The sequence below is a fragment of the Myxocyprinus asiaticus genome, chromosome 15 (assembly GCF_019703515.2).
Source record: "Myxocyprinus asiaticus isolate MX2 ecotype Aquarium Trade chromosome 15, UBuf_Myxa_2, whole genome shotgun sequence".
Lineage (NCBI taxonomy): Eukaryota > Metazoa > Chordata > Actinopteri > Cypriniformes > Catostomidae > Myxocyprinus > Myxocyprinus asiaticus.
The window spans coordinates 21876919-21896911 of NC_059358.1; the positions used below are offsets into that span (position 1 = coordinate 21876919).

At 36.9% G+C, this 19993-nt stretch overlaps 1 protein-coding gene across 1 annotated transcript in view; it reads right to left on the reverse strand.

Moving 5' to 3' along the window:
- Positions 1-19993, reverse strand: part of LOC127452991 (zinc finger protein 804B-like) — a 139483-nt gene that overhangs the window by 25378 nt on the left and 94112 nt on the right. The window contains exon 2 of the mRNA XM_051718941.1: positions 11377-11520. Coding sequence (XP_051574901.1) covers positions 11377-11520 — 144 coding nt within the window. The remainder of the gene's footprint in view (positions 1-11376; positions 11521-19993) is intronic.

The window sequence follows — 19993 nt, forward strand, 5'->3', positions numbered from 1 at the left end:
ATCTAATTTTCAGGACTGCCCTTCAGAAGCTACAGAACATTTTCACATATCCCACAAAAATAAAATAAAATAAAATGTACACATCAACCTGTTCAGAAGTTTACATACCCTTGGTTCTTAATATTGTGTGTTGCCTTTTTGAGCATCAGTGAATGTTTCAACCTTTTGTAATAGTTATGTATTATAGTTGCTGGGCAGTACCAGTGCTGGGGTTACAATGTAAATAGCATTTTGCTAATACTTTTAAAGTTAGTTTATAGTTTATATGTCCATTTTAATTGGGATAGTAGGCTACAGTTGAATTCAGAATTTTACATACACCTTAGAAAATGAGTTTTAATGACTTCAACCTAAGTGTATGTAAACTTCTGACTTCAATTGTACATGGAATATTTAAACTTTTAAAAATGTATTTGTCAGACTGCAGGACCATTTAAAATGAACGAGCGAAGGCAAAAGGTGACCAGTTACGTAAGATAAACAGTTTCCCTTCATATATTCATTTAAAATTTAAAGTAAAATTTTAATGTTGATTAAAAAATGTTAATGGACATGTAATGTATCAAATACCCAAATATATATACACTACTGGTCAAAAGTTTTGAAACACTTATTCTTTATTATAATTGTTTTTTTTTTTTTTTTTTTTTTTTTCACATTTTAGAATAATAGTAAAGTCATCAAAACCATGGAATAAACTAAATGGAACTATGGGAATTATGTTGTGACTAAACAAAATCCAAAATAAATCAAAACTCTGTTATATTTTAGCATCTTCAAAGTAGTCACCTTTTGCCTAGAATTTGCAGACATGTACTCTTGACATTTTCACAACCGACTTCTTGAGGTATCACCCTGGGATGCTTTTTAAACAGTATTGAAGGAGTTCCCATCTATGTTGGGCACTTATTGGCTGCTTTTCTTTATTATTTGGTCCAAGTCATCAATTTCAAAAACTTATTTTTTTTATAATTACATTTTTGTTTATAATGAAATAAATTAATATGGTGGCACAATTATATTTTTGTCTACAAAACTAATTTCAAACATTTAAACATACGCCTTCAGATCAAAAGATTTTTAAGATCATGAGAAACATTTCAGTCAAGTGTTTCAAAACTTTTGACTGGTAGTGTGTATATATATATATATATATATATATATATATAGAATGCTGAATGCAGTTCTACTCTGAAAACCCAAATCTACTGTGTCTGCTATTACATATTCTAGATGTTAATGACCTGATGATATCACTAAGACATTTGACAAGTATGTATAACTGTTTTATGGGACCAAATGCAATAAGCAAGTTAAAAAAAAAAAAAAAACTCAACTTATAATTAGCTTTGAATGTTCTCATATTCATGACGCCTTAGAATTTGCCCTTCAAAAGATAATTTGAAATTTCAGTGAAACATCTGCGTCATGAATAATTGACAGATGGAGAACAAATGTTTTTTTTTTTAATCAACCAATGGAAAATATATTTTAAATACTCAAAAAGAATTAGTGACATGTCCTAAAACTTATACATGATAATTTACCAATATTTTAACATGCAAAAATGTCCACTATCATTTTTTTATTTATTTTTATTATTTTTTGTGTGTATCTAAACTAAGCTTTTCCATCTATTTTAGTGCATTATAAATATAGGTGTGCCAGTGGCATGGACCACACATTGTAGACATGCACTTTAACACTAAGTTTTGTTGGGGATTAATGAGAATCGAAGATGCTGAAATGCTCTCATTGACCTCTGACCTTCAGTACATTATATCAATTCTGTTGTGTGCTAATGATCAAACGCTGACAGATTAATCAATGTGGGAGAACAGAGGTTTGTCTCCATCCAATGTGTAAGGATAGACCTTTTAGTGTTTCATTGATGTATGTGTCTTTTCACTACAATGTGAATAAAGCCCATTAGGACACTTATAGAGCCCTTCAGCTATAGTAGCTCTTCAGAATCTTAATTCGAGGAGTGTTTTACATTTTATATAGCATAGTGCCAGGTTTTCTTTGATATCTGCTTCTCAAACACTCAAAGACTCACCAGTTGAGATAACAGACCTCAAAGGGTTTTTTACCGCTTGTAAAAATCCAAATGATAATAGACCTTAAAGGAATACCATCAGTACATGCAGGGTAAAGACCTTATATCAGACATATAGAGACAATGTGGAGAATGAGACTTTAAAGACAATAAAGCTGTGCACTGCACATAGTATAACTTTTTCATTCGCACACTTTGCCATGGTTATCCCTCTAGAAAAAAGAAAAAAGCAGATTCTTATCACCCCAGCACATACCTTCATGTTTTTCTAAATCCGTATGACTTTCTTTACTTCGTGGAACATAAAAAGAGATGCAAGGCTGAATGTTAGCCTCAGTCATCATTCAATTCATTGCATCTTATTTCCATACAATGAAAGCGAATAGGAACAATGTTCCATGGAAGAAAGGAAGTCATATGAATTTGGAACAACATGAGGGTGTGTAAATGGTGACAGAATTTTCATTTTTAGGTGAACTATCCATATAAGTAATAATCCTTCTTTTCAGCCCAAAAATGTTTCCTTTCTGGAAATTAATACACATGCTTAGAGTCTTATAGAGCCTACCACAAAACAACAAAACTCAGCACTATTTTCCTGGCACAATTAGTGATGTGCTTTTATTTTAAAGAGATGCTTGTGTACATTTTCTATTGATCATTACAGCAGTTATTTAACAAATGATGGAGAAGAGTGTTACAACCGGCCATATATCTAGACATGTGGTGTAGTCAAGTGCACTTTCGGCCTTTTAAAGAATGATTCAGGTTCTTGCATCGCAGTGGTGGATCAATGTCGTACAGTATCAAAAAAGCATGCTGGATTGCAGTCAGCTGCATCCTCCACAATCGAACACAGAACCAGCCTGCAAGACGGTGAAGTGTACTGTGCAAAAATAAATTGTGCTAAAACAATGCAGGCAGCTTGTGCAAATACTGTATAAGATGCTATCATTCTTAGTGAAAACCACACTCTGGATTTAGTTGCCCTGATCACTGAGTTAACTAAAACACCTGTGTATGCAACTGAGTGTGTGTGAGGTCTTTCTGTATGCTCTAGTTCCCCTGGTTTAATGCACCATATTGTGACAGCCCTCTCTGGACGTCTTGAGCCACTGAACACAGGTGAGCACTATTAGTCAGCTTGCCTTTCAGTCTAGAACCTGACACAATAAACAGGTGGGATCTCTCTCTCTCTATTGAGATTCATACTGTGGCAATCACACAAAGCAACACACACACAAATCACCAAGCACTGCTTAGAATCAGAGAGAATTTTCTCTGCATAATGAAGCATTGAATCAGAATAGACTGCACACCTGTGTCAGAAAGTGTCTACGTATATGTGTGCGAGTTGTCTAACACTGTTCCATCTGTCTGTACTTCCCCTCAGGTATTGATGGTCCTCTGATGCTTTCAAAATGAGTCATATCTCCCTCTCTCCCTTTCTTACTCTGTTTCTTTTTTTAACACTGTGCTCTCTTGTACCTTTATCAGGATGTGGCAGGTGGAGATGAATAGAGCCTCAGCTGGGCTGCCGAGACCCTGGAGAGCTCCAGGCATTTGACAAGGGCAGAAGACAATAAGAGCCTACTCATCCTGGCAGTCTACAGAGAAAGCAGCACACCGGTTCCTCATTCTCCCACTCATCCCACTGCACTAAGGAACAGGCAGTTCCAATCTCTAGATCCTCCTACAATCCACAACACAAGTCTTTACTTTGTCTTTGTCATTGAGCAGGGTCAATTTGCTAACACTATCCTCTCCAGCTGCGGAAGACAAAGATATCTAGGGAGTGTCTTTTTCTCTTAAGGGACAGGGGGTTACAGCCCCTTCCAATTTTAGCTTGTTGGCTTATATTATTAGTCCACCTCTGGCTTACATTACAACATTTCTGATATACACTGTAATTCACTATTGTTTTGGCATCTGATATGATCTGATTATTTCAAACAGTAAAAGTGCCACTGTACTAAGTAAGAAACAAAGACAGATATGATCAGAGCTTCTCTTTGCAGAGCGAAAAGAACGAACGTTTCACAAATAACATTTCAGGAGGCCTACAGTAACTTACAGTTATGCATATAAATAGCAGATCAATGCACTATTGACAATCTTGATTATTTAAATGATTGTGAAAATAATTATGTCTATAGTTTTGACATTTCAGAGATGAGATCTACAGCAGACTACAGAAACCAGTTTAATTAATGTAGACTTAGGCGACACCTGTGGAGTGGATGGCTACGGCGTTCTGTGTTCTACTTAACATAACTTAACATGCTACTTCCTGACGTTATAATCATAACCAACATTGTTCTAACCATATACTACAGGAGAATTGCAACATGGGAGCACAGTAAGTAGCCTAAACATCCTACTAAAAATTTGAAATGTTAAATGTATTACCCACGGTTGGTTTGAATAGACTTTTAATTAAAAAAAAAAAAAAAAAAAAAAAAAAAAAAAACTAAATGGTGATAATATAAATGATAATATCCAGGTTTTTAGACTTTTTTTAGACTTTGATATCATACAAGAGTAAAAACATTTTCCTGATAGTAGGTTAGCATTTAACAAAAAGCAACCATATTCTTGCTATTTTAAATTAATTATTATTTTTTTAAATATTTTTTTTAATGAAAGATTGAATGCTCTGTTCTGCTGTCTTCTTTTGCTTAGTGCTTTTTTTTTTTTTTTTTTTTTTTTTTTTGGCATTCTTGGCCACAGTGGTTGATCAGTTTACTTCCGGTCGCTGTAGCCATCTCGGCCCATAAAGTAAAGCTGAATAAACATAAAGCTTGCTTGATATTGTATCACAATGCCAATGCAGCATGGCACTTTTATGGCTCATGACTATTAATTAGGTAATGTGACCGGAGAGTCTCAGAAGAGAAACTCGGAAGATTACCTTGCAATGTCAGCGTGAGCTAATTAATATTCATGAGCTAAACTACACAATGTCAACACTAACCACCCATCTCTGGCCGTTACTCTAAAACTTGTTAATTCTGGTGCAGCTGGACCCAGTGGATTCTAAATTGTGCCTGATGATTTAATTATTCCTGTAAGTACAGAGAAGAGAAAGTAACATAGGGGAGAGCTTTTTGTGAGAAAACTGCTTAAAGTGATTTACACAAGTAGGACATGTTCTTGGATCAGCATTCTTTGTTGTACCTTGAGCAACATTTCAATCAGCCAATCATAGTCCTAACCCTTACCCTACCCCTAAAATAAGAAGGTCCTGATTGGTTGATTGGAATGTTGTCGCAGGAACAACATAGAATGTTGACCCAAGAACATGTCATACTTGTGTAAATCACATTAAGCATGGGAAACTCAATGACAAAGGCCCTCCTGGAAGCTTCTAAAGTGAGTACCTGCATTCATAATGCTGTTTGGAGCATAGCAATTGCCTTACATGTTTTCTTCAACATTCAGCATGTGTAAGTGAAGGGCTGTAGCTATTTAACCATGCAACAAAGACAGATACTATGCTACTTTGCTCATTTAATGTCATTACTGGCCATGCATTAACTCTGCTTAGTTGCGTCAATGCGTGTGCATCGATTCAGCTCATTCTCACATCTCCAAATGTACTCCAGCCAGATGAAAAGTCTGTTATCTGTATTACTCCACCTTCAGCGCAAACACACTGTGCCGGGAGTCTGCGCCAATCACACTAATCTCATCACTGCTGATTCTGTGACCAACTGCAGTTGGTGCAGAGAGGCAGTGATAAGCCTCAGGCATTTACTTGAAAATAAAATAAAAAACTCCCCCTCACTCTGCACAGCATCTCTATGGACAGTTTCATGCAGAGTGAGAGCATTTTGCTCAGAAGGACATTTAATAAAATTCCTTAAAATATGATAAAACCCCATGCATGAGAAACACCTACAGTATCTAGCAATTTGAAATTCAAACTAAAGATTACAGAGCACTGTTTGAAACAATGTATCTTCCACAATCCTCTTCCTGACAGCTGCAAGAGAAGGAAGTATGTAATCCTTGGCCAAAATTGAGGCTGGTGTATCTACTTAATGTTGATTATAAAATGTCACTCTCATTCTCCCCATGGGGAAAACATCAGCATTTGGATTATCCTTACCCCAATCTGCACGTTCAGAGACAGGGATAATCCACCAAAAAAAACACTTCCTATATCCTCCACTGCCTGATGCACACAATGCACATGGGCACATGTGTGGGCCTCGGGCAAAAAGCTGTCTGTCGAGACTCTTTTAGACTCTCCTTGCCAGCTCCTAAGATGACAGGCTGTCAGGTTAGGTGATCTGCAACATTGTGTGTGTGTGTTGTGTATATGTTTAAATGCTGTAATGAGTCAGTGTGTAAGGTGCCTGAGAGGATCAGGAGAGGAGAAACCTTTGAAGCTGAGGGGATGTGAGCATATGTGAGGGAGGAGAGGAAATTTGGAAATGGAGATTGCAGAAAGGTTCAGTAAGGAGCTTTCGGGAGAAGCTTTCATCCACACAGCAGCAGTTTCTTAACTATCGGCTGTGCATGTACACATAGGAGGGTGAAAGATGCTGGATTCCTGTTTGAGTATGTGTGTGTATGTTGGAGAGAAACAGAGAGAGCATTACATCTTCTAATTTCAATATGTCTACCACGCTAGATTTAACTCACTGGGGAGTAAATACTTAGCAGAAAAGAGCACTACAACACATTTGTTATATAAGCGCAGTGCATTTTTATGTTGTTATAAAAAGTGGATATGGACTTGCTGGTAGATGTAAAAAGCCCCTAGCAAAGATTCTATAATTGTCTTATCAGATGCTCACAATGCGGCTTCAGGCAATGACTGGAACATCTAAAGTGGCTGTTTACATAACAGAGCAGTTTTTAATATCCTCAGGCTTTAAAATGTTCATAAGGAACCTTACAAATTGTTCCATCTGCTGCAAATGAGTTTATCCCTCGCTCCTTTATAACTGTTATCCATTCATTCATTTCAGGCTATGTCTCGTTTGTCTGCAGAGTCATCGCTTTTGGCCAGAAGAGCAACCACCACTTTTTAATTTTCTTCCTGGGTTTTTTAGAAAGTATTTTTGCCTGCTAACCCACACAGGAATTGTTCATAGCAGGACAAATGAACAATTTTTCCAATGTTCATTTTCCTTTTCTTCTTCTCCTTTTCTGCTCCCCCTCACACCGCTAAATGTCCTGAGTATAGACCTTTCACTCACATGTCCCTTGGCTATTTTTTAAAAATTAAGCAGCCTGCTGCACTTTAAATAGAAACACAGACATGACTAGGCTTAGACTTCTTCAGATCTGACTTTCCTTTTAAAGAGAGAATGCTTCCTCTGCAACCCCCCAGTGACTTGGGGGTTATAAAATATGGATTATCTCCAATCTCACAAGGCTATTGCCCGAAATCCACCTCAGGAACATTGGAGTCAAGCAGGGGATTCCCTCCAGATTCTGCTCTCAGTCTCTAGTGAAACTGTTCCATGATGTCCTCTTGACAATTTTCCCCTAATATTTGCCACTCTTTTTGAACTCTTTTTTTCTCTCCCACACTCTCTCCAACAGACTTCAAAGCTTTAGTCTCTCTTGTTCTCTGTCTGTTGCAGTGGCGTGCAGTTGACTTCTGAAACGAGGAGGCAAATTCTCCTCTCTGAGGTTTTTTTCCCCAGTTCAATGCAAAATAATGTTGCATTTCTAGTTTATCTTTATATGTGTGTCACTATTAAGGCATATGGAACACAATTTATTTTACACTAGGTTCTCAACCTTTTATAATTCCAAGGTCCCCCATTGTTCAAGACAATATTCAAAAGTCCCTATCACCTGAAAAAAAAAAAGTGTCAATAGATTAAATACTTAAAAATGATTAATTTCATGATTATTAAGGTTTAAGGAACAATATGTTTATATTGTGTATGCCTACATCTTGATTTTAGCTGTTTTAGCATTTTGATTAAGTTTGATAATTTTAGTATAGCTATATACTATATATAGTATAATATAATTTTTATATTATTTTAAGTCATCTCAGCCCACTTGGCAATTTGCCCCTGGTTGAGATCCACTGCCTTACTCTATCAACAAGCAACCAATACTATAATATGTTTATATGTCTATATGAACAAAATGGTGATGTCTGAGTGGGTGAGTTGTTCAGTCCATCCATTTCTACCAGTTTCACCCTTTCAGGCCGATTTGCAGACTGGCAGTGGAACATAGGTTATGAACATGAAATGTGGGCATTGTCACATTGACAGAGAAATAAGCAATCAATCACTGTGGCATGTCACTTCTCAGGTGACTTTTTGCCTGATTTTGCTATTACCTTTACATTCATGCAACATAGGATCTCAGTGAGAACACAAGCTCAAGGGAGGAAAAAAAGACTGTCTCTCTCTCTCTCTCTCTATCTCTCTCTCTCTCTCTCTCTGAATTCACTGATGTCACTGTTTTTTATTTATTTTTTTACTTTTTCGTACAGCCAATTATTTTCTCATGTAATTATTATTATTATTATTTATTTATTTTTATTTTTTTTTTTTTTGAGGGGGCATTGCCTTCTTGGAGAAAACACTCTTGATCTGTCACTGTTTTCTGCTGGCTGTAATCTCTGCCTCATGTCTCACCTCTTCCCTTCCCTCCTTTTTATTTTGGAGTGAGGAGAGCTGGTTGATTTGCATAGCTCTCTAGGAAAGGTTTTGTGGTTCTTACAGTTAATTAAATCAAATATATCATCCATGTGTGGTACACATCAATGCATATACATATATACTTTACACAAACACTAAATCACTGGGAATTCTGATTGAGATATAATATGCAGGTTTGGTATTTGTGTCTCCAGCCTGAGCACCAAGGCTCAATATGACTGGTCCACTAACCACTTGGTGAGAGCCCCAATTTTCATATGAATCCATTTTATCTTCAGTTTGTCAGACATTTAATGCTATTACCATTTATTACACATTAATTACAATGTTATAAATGTTATGTGTTTTTTGAGACTACTCTCAACCAATTACATATATATATATAAAAAATGGTCACAATTAATTGCACAGAAACAAGAATGATATGTTAATTTCTCTGTGAGAAAGTGGGGATGTGAAACACTCCACTGAAAATCTTTTGATTGATTATGGGATATTAAAGATGTTCTTGCTGAGCTGGCAGCATTCATCTCTGACTCATTGACTTTGACTAACAGGAACAGACACATCTGCAAGACAAACAAGTGTGCAGTCATCCATGGCTTGAACTGAGCTATGTTTGTACGGAGATTAAATCTATCGCAACAACATGTGTAATTACTTTCCTTTCTCTCTCTCTCTCTTTGATATAACTGTCACTAATGGGGCTTTTCCACTGCACGGTACGGCTCGACCCGACTCGACTCGACTCGACTCTGCTCGCTTTTTGGGGATTTTCCACTGTGGATAGTACCTGGTACCTGGTACTTTTTTTAGTACCACCTCGGTCAAGGTTCCAAGTGAGCCGATACTAAATCAAAACCCTGCAGATCACTGATTGGTCAGAGAGAATCGTCACTACCAGCGTCACTGGATTTGCGACACAGGACATCAACCCGCTAGTTTTAAAGTTAGCAACAGCAATAGCAGTATCATTTGTTCACGCGACTTTCAAATTGTAAAAAGAAATGGCTGTGCGCAAAACCACGCCGTGGTCAATAAACGAGGTGCAGACGTTCCTCTCATTAGCGACGAACAAAATGACGTGAAACGAAAAAGTCTTTCAGGAAGTGTCCCAACTGTTGCCCGCACACGGCAATCACCGGACCTACCAACAGTGTAGGGAAAAGTTAAAAAACTTAAGTGACTACAGAACCATCAAGGACCACAACAGCCGGAGTGGTTCAAACAGAAGAAAGTGGAAGTGGTTCAACCAAATGGACGCTATCTATGGCAATAGACTGGCGAGCAATGGGAGGGAGAGTGCCCTGGACTCTGCGTTGTTGGAGTCCACAATGGAGGATGGTACATTTTGTTACGTTAACTCTATATTCTGCTTGAAAACTTTTTATTTAGTTGACCAGCTACTGGAAAGCTTGCTTCTAAAACAACCAGGCCAATTTAACTGTTACACTTGTGTAAAATCACCATGCAACAACTGCTTTATGCAGCACAACGAGCTAGTAGTTAACAGCTAGCGGTCATGTTATTGTTTATGTATGTGTCGCGTTTAAGATGATGTCTTGGCAGTAGAGGCGGCGCAACTATGAAGATCAGCCTATAATCCCACCCATGAGGCGGCACTAAACTGCAGTGGAAAAGCAAGCTCAGAAAAGTAAAGCGAGCAGAGTCGAGTCGAGTCGAACCATAACGTGCAGTGGAAAAGTGCCATTAGTGTCCATTTAAAGTGATTCACAGATCTATCTGTCACTCTCTTTTTCCCTCTTTCTGTATCTCTCACTCTCTGCAGCACTTCTAGCTTTCATGTAATAAAGTGTATAAAATGTTTCATTAGCTTAATAGTTTTGTAAATTCCATTTTGTGACTATGCTCTAGTCGGCATAGGGATTATAATGAATGTGAAATGAAAGGCTGTGGAATAAGAAGAGAGTTCATGGTTTTATTGCTCTTAAAATTATGATCCAGAACATGTACTGCATGTGCAATTTTATCTGCTGTTTGCAATACCTGGGAACATGTTTAATCTTAGATGCCACACAGATAGGCAGCAGACTTAAGTCTGGCACAGCATCAGTAATCACATCCTTAACACTCTTCTACTCCTCATTTCATCTTCTCCCCCATCAAAATCTCCCCATCAATTCCATATTTTTTTATTTTTTTATTTTTTTATTTTTTTATTTTTTTATTTTTTGGCTTTTTCTTGATTATTTAAATCTGATCTCGTTTCCTCTTTGCTTTCCTCTCATAATTTCTTCTCCTGTCTTCTCCTCTTCGAAGTTTACATTTGTTACCCTTTTAAATATTTGCAAATGTTTTCTGTGTAATACCATTTTGTAGTTTATAAACAAAATCTTTATGTCTTAATAAAACTATAAGTTTCCCTTTTACTAGTACTGGGGATCATTTGGGTACACAAAAGTAGACACCGAATTGTCTAATGGTCAAGCAGAGTGTTTGACCAAGCATATGATCATTTCTGTGCACATCATTATGTACAGAGACACTCAGGCCTAATTGCTGAAAGTAGTAATGGTTATTATATACTGTAGGAAAAGATTTCAGTTCTCAGTTTTGGAGTCATTGTCTTTCTCTTGTTATCCATACACTCGTTCACCTCTGCATTCTTTCCCTATCTAATAAGCTCTGTCACCTGCTGTTAAACAGTTTTACCTGTTTATGTGCATGGTCATAGGAGTTGATGTGGTTGTCAAACTCCTGATGTTTATGGTACTGCTTGTCACATAGTTCACAATAGAAGTTAGCCTTCAAATCCCCCAGGGCTTTTGCTATGGCTTTTTCTTTCTCAGCATAGACCTAGAGAGACAGACAGACAGACAGAGAGAGAGAGAGAGAGAGAGAGAGAGAGAGAGAGAGAGAGAGAGAGAGAGAGAGAGATCTTTACATAACTTTAAATATAAAATCATAGACTTTAGAATCTAAAGTGATTGTATATTTAATACACCCAAACTATGACCAAAAAGAGACAACATTCAAGGAGAAAAGAGCAGTCAGACACAACTGAAAAACAAAATAATTTAGTTTTTATATACTGTACTGTACATTTTATATATTATATATATTTTATATATTTTTAAATTGTTCAATTCAAAAAATGCCAAAAAGTTTAGTGGTGGGGTTAGTCTGTAGTAATTCTAATTATCAAAATTTTAATTTTGCTATATTTATATTCTGTTTTTTAATATAAATATAGCAATCTAATTGTGAAAAGAATTAGTTCACATGATCAAAGACACCCTATTTAAAGATTTCTTACAATGACAGAAGACCACTTGTGAAAGAGGTTATGTCATTTGTGACCCACATATGCATTTTAGGGTTTAAAGCATTATTATTATTATTATTATTATTATTATTATTATTATTATTATTAAAGCATTCTAAATTAAAATCATGATCTAACTAAAATCTGAAGTGATGTCAGGCTCAGGTTGAGTAATGTGAGAGACAGCATTGTTTGTATTTAAGGGTGAGTAGACTACTGCATGGATGTATGCTATAAAATTGCCAAAATAAACTTGAGCATGACTAAAAATAAAAAAATAAAAAAAAAACTCTAAAATCCACAGTTACTTTCTAAATTTATTAAATTGTTTAAAGTTGCAAAATGAAAGAATCTTGTAAGAACATTATTTACAGTAGTACCCTGCCACAATGTATCTTATCCCTACAGAATTTTGGTGTCAGAATTGTCCTTGCTAGGGAATGAAACTAAACCCAGCCACCAAGGAAATTGTGCCTTATTACATTTTTGAATGGCTAATAATTTGATATAGATGATTTATTTTCCAAAACTAGTTTAAAGCCTACAGCACTTTTCAGGAGAAAATAGCCAGTCATGCGCTTGATAGTTACCATAGCTATGTAACTATGACAACAAGGTCATGAGTTCATATTAGTCATTGGATTCATTACGGAACTGGACCTCTCCTTGTAAGAATACTAAGATGAGTGCTAACAATTCTTAATCACTTAAAAGTCATTTTAACACAGGACAAAGATGTACATCCTTTACATCCTTTTTCATGAAATAACATTATATGGTTACCAGTAACTTTTAATTAATTTAACTTTCTTTTTTTTTTTTTTTTCATCAAACATGCTCACAGAAATTTGTAAAGCCTTAAAACATTAAGGTTTCAGAATTACACAGTTTCAAATTATGCACATGGGCGCGCACACACAAAAACACTTTTAACTCTTTCACATTTGCAATTCTAAAGTTTCTCAGTGACCACCATGTAACACAAAGGGTGCGTTTTATTCACAAGTAATCATCCCTATGCCCTTTTCCCTATGAAGACTATACTGTGAAAAAAATAATGTTTATTCGGAACTTACCTGTTAAATAATTTTAATTGGAAATTCTGTTTGAATCGAACTTACTGCATGACTATCATGATTGTTTTCCCTTCAAAGTGCCCTTCGGAGGCTGATTTATCCCATTTGGAATGCAGGGTCACTATTAACTCCATGCTCAAGAGCGAGCATGCACACACACAGACATACACTTCTGAGGCACTCCCTCTAGGGGTGTCAGCTCTTGCTTTGTTGCAAACTTCACATGAAATTTAGCTAGCCAGTGACTTCAAAGGCTCCTGCTATTAACTCAGTATCAAAAGTCTGCTTACACAGACCTCAGGGACTGACATTAACCATACAAACACATTGTGCTGACTGCTACAGTACACAAACACTAACTTGTTTTTACATCATTGTGGGGACTCTCCATAAACTTCCATGCATTTTAACAATGTAGGTGATCTCAGATTTTACTATCCTTGTGGGGACATTTAGTCGCATAAACATGTACACACACACACACACACACACACACAGAGAGAGAGAGAGAGAGAGTACATCTCTCTAGCATCATTACCAGAGCTTTCCCATTACAACACCCAGACAGCATGGCTTAAAATGAATCACAAGTAAACAAGGTAGAAAGGTCACTGTCTAACAGCTCTTTAACACCACACCTCTCCTCTCCCCAACAACTATACACTTATTACTCATGACACAATGTCTGATCAAGGACACATACAGTAGAGATCACATGGATTGTATGAGGAGAGTTTCCATTCAGCATAACACTGAAACAATTTAAAACAGCAAGTTAGCAAGATCCTACATAGAAAAAGTTAATCTAACTGTGATGATAATACTGATTATATGCCTCCTAATTGGCTGGAGGGACACTGTATCCCACAGCCCTGCTGTGAATGGGGGAGGATCATAACTAAGGTAGATGTGATGTGGCTAATAGCCATCGAATTAGCCACGCCCCCTCTTTTCAAAACCACACACTCCAAAGATACCAAATGAGCTTAATTGAGACTGACATTGTGCAGAAATGGTTGTTAACAACAGCAGCAAAATAGCGCCCTCAACTGACAACTGTTTTGAACAATACGTCATAAAAATGCTATATGCCTCAATATTTCACTGCAACTACGATACTGTGACAACACGCAAAATGATTGACAGGTTGGAAGCGTCATTGTCCATTGGCCGCTGACACTTTTTGTTTGCTCATTACAGAATCTATAGCTGTCACAGAGACCGGCGCAATATCTCAGGTCACTTATTTCATTAATATCATTCAGGGAGTAGTAAAATGTTTTGCATACCTTTCCATGAAAAAACAAAATTGCTTACAGCACCTTTAAAGTCCATCCGTGCAGTTTTTATTTTTGGGTGAACTAACCATTTAAGGAAAATCAGGACTAACCCCCACCCCCACTTAAAATTTTCTGTCACAGATGTGTGTCAAAGTGAAACGATAGAGTGAGAGAGCTGAGAAGAGCCACTCTGTCATTTGAACATGCGCCCTGTCCCTGAGACTCAAAACAACAGATGTTAACTCTTAATTGCTTTTGGATGCATTTTGTATCAGAATTAGTTACACGTGTTTGCATTTACTCACCACCATGCCAGACAGGCCCTGTTGCAAGAGGTAAAACATTGGCTGAGAGATCCAACCACTTGCCTTCTGCTTCTGCCACAAACATAGAAACACCATCACTTGATGCTTCAGAATTTAGGTTGTTTTGTCAAGGAGAAAGGAGTTTCTTATCCATCTGTGTTAGTATAAACAAGTTCAGTGACATTATTTACATTCAGTAGAAAGGATAAAAAATTTTCTAATGCGCAAAGCATAAAACCACCTCAAGTATTCATTTTGCATTCGCTGGATTCATTATTGTCTAAAGAGCTAAGCTTGAAGTTGTCTGCAGCAATAAGATGATTGTGTATGTGTGTCACAACCTATGTAACTTTCATTGCACAGCCGGTTTCAGTGATGGGATCTGAACTGAAGGAGGCCACACATCTCCAACACCAAACGTCAAACTCCAGCAACATTGCTCCACACAATATATGCAATGTAATAATATATGTCTGTATGCCAAGCAACTGCATGTGTCTGCTTTGTTTGCTGCTGAATGTATTTCAAAAGCATGTGTGTGCTATTACAAAAGCACAAGTAAACTGATGGAGCATTTGTAGGTTGTCTCCATATAATGCTGTTGTCTGGGAGCCACAAAACACTCTCCCTTTCACATGAAACAATTTAAATGTACACTCTCAGCCATGTCCTTCTTTTTCTCTCTCATACTCTGTTTCTCTCTCATTTCATAAGCACTGCTGACTGAAAAAAAAGGAATATGATTGTTGCTTGCTTTGATGTTTATTGCTTCCACTTTCAAATGACTAGCACTGACAAATCAATTTTAATATATATTACTGAATGAACAGATCAGTTTTCTGGGTAAATAAGAGGCCAGGCAATTGGACACACAAAGAAGTAGACATGTCCATCTAACTGAGAGGACACATACATACTGTAGAAGCACACACAATGGTTGTAATAATTTGAAAAACTGTGTTCAGCAAGACCACTGCAAAAAGGCAAAAGCAGAGTGCACTGCAAGCTAGAGTAATTCTGTTTATATGTCACATTGAAAATCAAGTTTCAAATGTTTGATCCACATATGAAAAGTGAGATGACTGTCAATTGTTATGGATCAAACAGAAGAAAAAAAAATGTATAAGCAAATTCATTTTTCTGAAAAATATACAAGATCACATTTCCTAAAGATACACACAGAGTAGTACATATGACCAGCCAGCCAACTAAAAGAAACAGTAACAGTAATATCATTCCAGAAATTGATAAAGCATTGTACTCTGCTATACAGCCATAGACTAGACATGTAATATCACATTGTATGATGCCTCCTGTTGGATGACTGTGGGTCTTATTGGCATGTAACCCCTGCAGAGCTCCCTGTATGTGGATGAGAGGCTGAGCAGTTGGCTGTTGAGTGTGCGAGACTCACGCTGACAGTTTCATTCTAAGAATTCTCCTCAAGACAGCTCGAGAGTCTGGCTTCATTGCGCGCCTTCTCTTAGATCATGATAACTTGCTCGCTCTGCTTTAAAAATCATCACCTCCACTCTCCATCTTTTTTCCAATAACTTGAAAACCTTTAATGAAACAGCTACTTATACTTCATTCATCAGTTCATGAGGTAAACACAATGCCACAGTGGGAGACCTAACATTACTGAAAACTGCCTTGTTTTTGAACATTTCCCAGAATTTCATTTACAGGTGTCAAGTACGTTGATCGCTAAGTGCCCTAATAAAAATGCGGTGAAAGCTGGTTCTGCATATATGATGAAAGCACATGTGGAGAGAGGTGAGGGAGGATGGAGGAGGGGCTGAATGTCTAATTAGGCGTGTTGTGGGTTGAATGGAAGAAGAAGGGATGGTTCAAAGCTGGACTGTTCAGCCTTTGTGGAGGAGAGAAGAACAAGGTGACACCCACATCCATAAAACAACTACTTAGATTTTCCACTTTAATCCACCATCACAAAGAGAGAGGGAGAGAGAGAGAAACAGAGAGGCTTTTCTCTGTCTGCTCACTGACCTTTCCAGCACTAGCATTCAGCACATTAAACAGGTTGACGGCAAGCTGAGGGCCAGGTCACACAGATCACACATTAAAACAAATTCTCTCTCATTCTCCTGTGCCATACTCTCACTCTCATACTCACTCATAAGCACAAACACCTGGACTAGAACGAAACTAACAGGAGGTATGACATTTCATTTCTCTGTCATTTACTGAGCACTTGTGTCAGAAATTAACAGGGGCTTGAACTAAAATGCTACTAAAGGTGACACGAATGCCCCAGATACAGGGCTATGCACAGACATTTTGAGGGGCAGTGGCTGAAACTAAGAAAAAGGACACATGCAACCCCTGCCCCTTATTCACCCACTTAATTCAGTTCCAAAGAATGATTTACAAACATTTCAGAGATATTGTTAATAATTATTCTTAATTCTAATACTACTTTTGTTGTTGCTTTTATAACTAGTGTTCCATTCAAAGATTCCTATGTCTATCTTACTCCTTATCAAACTCTTAGTAGTATGTCCCTTTACAGTAAGTCACTAAAATCCTCACCAGCACCTGGTTCCTGATATTCAGAAGACTCTCCCTCACTCTCTGACCTCGAGCCTTGTGGTTGTGAATCATCTTGAATGGAAGAATTTGACTTTTCACTTCTTGTAATATATAATAGCATTGTCTTCAGTCATGACAACTCTCTGAAAGATTTAGCATGTTAATGTGGGTATGACATATTGGTAGAATATTGGTCTTGGCTGACAAGATCTGATAAAACTGCTGCTGCTGCTGCTGCAGATCAAGTACAGAGACTTGTTACTGCTAGAAAATACACATACATACGGAGTTAGCATGTGGACTTGCTACTGCTGCTGCACAATTAGATAAAATGCAAGACATGCTGCATTGAGCATGTATTACATGTTGCCGCACAAACAGACATTACATACAATCCCCCAACAAGCCAGGAAAGCTGCACAAAATGCATAACACAAAACACAAACCCCCATCCAAGCAGATCTATTGCCAAGACTTATGTACTGCTGCTGCTCCGAAGAGCCATGTGCACTGAGTATATGCTACCTAGGTAAGCCTATGGCCACTGGCCAAATGGTGTTATGCTAATTTACAAAATTTCTATGTGTGCCTCAGCTTGCTTAGCCGAATAGCTTAAATGGCTAGTGACATAACTCATAATGTGTACCTGAGCCAGGAAAGACTAGAGATTATTTAACTAGTGATTTAGACTTGCTATTTGTAAATTTATTTAATCTAATGACCTAAGATTGCTATGTGTGCCAGTCAGAGTTGGCTAAGGCTTACCTTGTTAATGTAATGTTTAATGTGTGTGTTCATGTATATCATGTCTTTTATTTTGTATTCTAGTTCCTGTTTCATGTCGTGTTCCCTAGTCATGTGATGTCCTGTTTTCCCTCCATGTTCATGTGTCTTGTTTTCATTGGTTCATTGTTTGATTATCTTGTTAAGTTAGTTCTTAGTGTTTATTGGTTATCTTTGTCATGTGTTCTCCCATGTCCATGTATTTAAGCCCTCATGTTTTCCATTGTTGGTTGTCAGGTATTATGTTTGGTAATGTTGGTTCCATGTCTAGTCTAGTCTAGTCTAGTCTAGTCTAGTCTAGTCTAGTCTAGTCTAGTCAAGTTGTTCATGTTTATGTTTGTTTCACATTTGGATTTACGGTTGTGGATTTCACTTATGTAAATAAATTTGCACTTGGGTTCTTCAATTCATCATCATTGTCATTGCCAGCAGCCACTCGTTACAGTTAAAGACGTGCTTCTATGTGTCATGGCCAAAAGCAGACCATACAGTGCAAACTGATATAAGGAAAGCCCAACAAACCGAGTAAATAGCATTTTCAGAGAAAAACTCTTGCAGCAATCTGCCGAGAACCAGTTTATATGCAAAACTGAGCCATTTAAATGTTAGACAAAAAGAGAGATGCAAATTGATTTTGGTTATCCGATTACAAGTCAAAGGACCACTAAGCTTGCGCCACACAGAGCTGCATGGCTGAACTTGAGCTTAATAACTGGTCATTATTGTGCTAAATATATAACTCATGTAGAATGATGTATATACAGTATCTGTACAGATATTTTATTCTGTATACTAATATTAATTATTTTTACTTAAAAATGCTTTTTAAAAAATAATTTTTTAATATAAATATAAATATTATATTAAATTATATATATATATATATATATATATATATATATATATATATATATATATATATATATATATATATATATCATGATTCACCTGCTTGCTGGTGCTTTGAATCCAGCTTTGCAAAGAAACACTCACTTTAGCAGCCTCCCTCAGCTCTTTTTTGTGAAGGCATGGTTCTATAAACATTATGCAGTTAAATTTCATGGTTACTTAATTGTTATTATCACTGTCTTCACTGTTATTTACTGTATATAAAACTGATATAGGCTTTATAAATGTCTATTTAATACACAGTAAATTGTAGCAGACAGCTTGCGTCATATATGCAGTTCAGCAGCATTTGAAGGGCTCACTTTATCTTTATCATTCTTTTTCATTTATTTTATAACATTATGATTTAGCTGAGCACAGCGTTTAAGTTTAAATAACAAAAAAAGAAAAAACATTTTTTTGAGACTTGCATTAGTTCTGCGACCTGATTGTTCACCATATGAACTAATGCATGTTTTTAATGCATTTTGGCCTGCTTAAGCAATGTCAATACAAATTAATGCACATTTTGTTGCATTTGGAGCCGCTCAAGTGTCAAGCGTTAGACCCCCTTTGGACTTTTCTTCCCCTCCCCCGTCCCTCCTGATCCTCTGACTGCAAAAAAGAGAAGTGATGCAACAATTAAAGATGTTTACAAAGGCATGTTTTCATAAACAGAAACACGTTTATCCACTGCTTTGACGCAGTGGATAAAAAGCATCTGCAGAATGAATAGATGTAAATTAAATTACTTTCTCCAAAAGGGCAATGGCTAGCCACCCCCCTGTATATGTCACATCCCAGTAATGCGTTGGCTTCATGACAACAACGTCTCAAGATTGTCTGACAACAGAGACTATGGCAAATAAACTGACTAAAATAAAATTCTCTGACTTTCGTGTAATGCATTTGCTACTGTTTTGTGCATGTTGTCATGTTCATTTATAATAACCGTTTATTAATTCATGTTGAGAGGGGCACTTTTGATTAATTTAGAAAAAGGACAGGGGCATAAGCCCCCAGATACCTCCCCTCTGCACGTGCCTGCATGCTCAGTGGAGAATGGGGCAGATTTCATTTTTCAATATTTAAAATGTGGATCAAAAAGGCCCCTGTAAAGAC